The following is a 622-nucleotide window of genomic DNA, read 5'->3' as shown; positions in this document are numbered from 1 at the left end:
TGCTGCTGCTGCTGCTGCTGCTGCTGCTGCAGGCCACGGCTGCGACAACATGACGGTGGTGCTGGTGGGGCTGAGTGCGGAGTTGAAGGGAAAAGTCTCGCGAGCAGCAAAAGCCAAAATTTGTCTTTACGGGGGGGCCCCCGACCTTTACCTGGGCCAGGACGAGGCGGACTACGAGGCCCTGGACGACGACGACTAGCTAGCTAGCTAGCTAGCTGGCTAGCTAGCTGGCTGGCTAGCTGCTGGCTGGCTAGCTAGCTAGCTAGCTAGCTAGCTGGGTAGCGCGGGGGCTGGCTGGCTAGCTAGCTGGCTAGCTGGCTAGCTGGCTAGCTGGCTGGCTAGCTAGCCAGATAGCTGGCTGGCTAGCTAGCTAGCTGGCTGGCTGGCTGGCTGCGTGGGGAGCTAGCTGGCTGGGAGGGGGAACAGCTGGCTGGGTGGCTAGCTAGCTAGCTGGCTAGCTGGGTGACTGGCTAGCTAGCTAGCTGCGCCCGGAGAGCTACAGCCAGCTAGCTAGAGCTTGCAAAGATAGCCCCCAGCTAGCCGTGGCTAGCTGGGGCGAACGAGCTAGCCCTGGCTAGCAGCAGCTAGCTGCAGCTGGCTAGCTAGCTGCGGCTGGCTAGCT

At 62.9% G+C, this 622-nt stretch overlaps 1 protein-coding gene across 1 annotated transcript in view; it reads left to right on the top strand.

The window, feature by feature from the left end:
* ETH_00039430 (protein phosphatase 2C, putative) overlaps positions 1 to 199 on the top strand; it is a gene marked incomplete at both ends in the record, with an annotated part of 1,415 nt that extends 1,216 nt beyond the window's left edge. The window contains one exon of the mRNA XM_013375543.1: positions 33 to 199. Coding sequence (XP_013230997.1) covers positions 33 to 199 — 167 coding nt within the window. The remainder of the gene's footprint in view (positions 1 to 32) is intronic.
* Between the last annotated feature and the right edge of the window lie 423 nt (positions 200 to 622).

Source organism: Eimeria tenella, genomic scaffold (assembly GCF_000499545.2).
Source record: "Eimeria tenella Houghton genomic scaffold, Eth_scaff2876, whole genome shotgun sequence".
In the NCBI taxonomy this organism is placed as follows: Eukaryota; Apicomplexa; class Conoidasida; order Eucoccidiorida; family Eimeriidae; genus Eimeria; species Eimeria tenella.
Note: the sequence above shows the minus strand (reverse complement) of the source record. Positions and strands in the feature narration are given on the sequence as shown.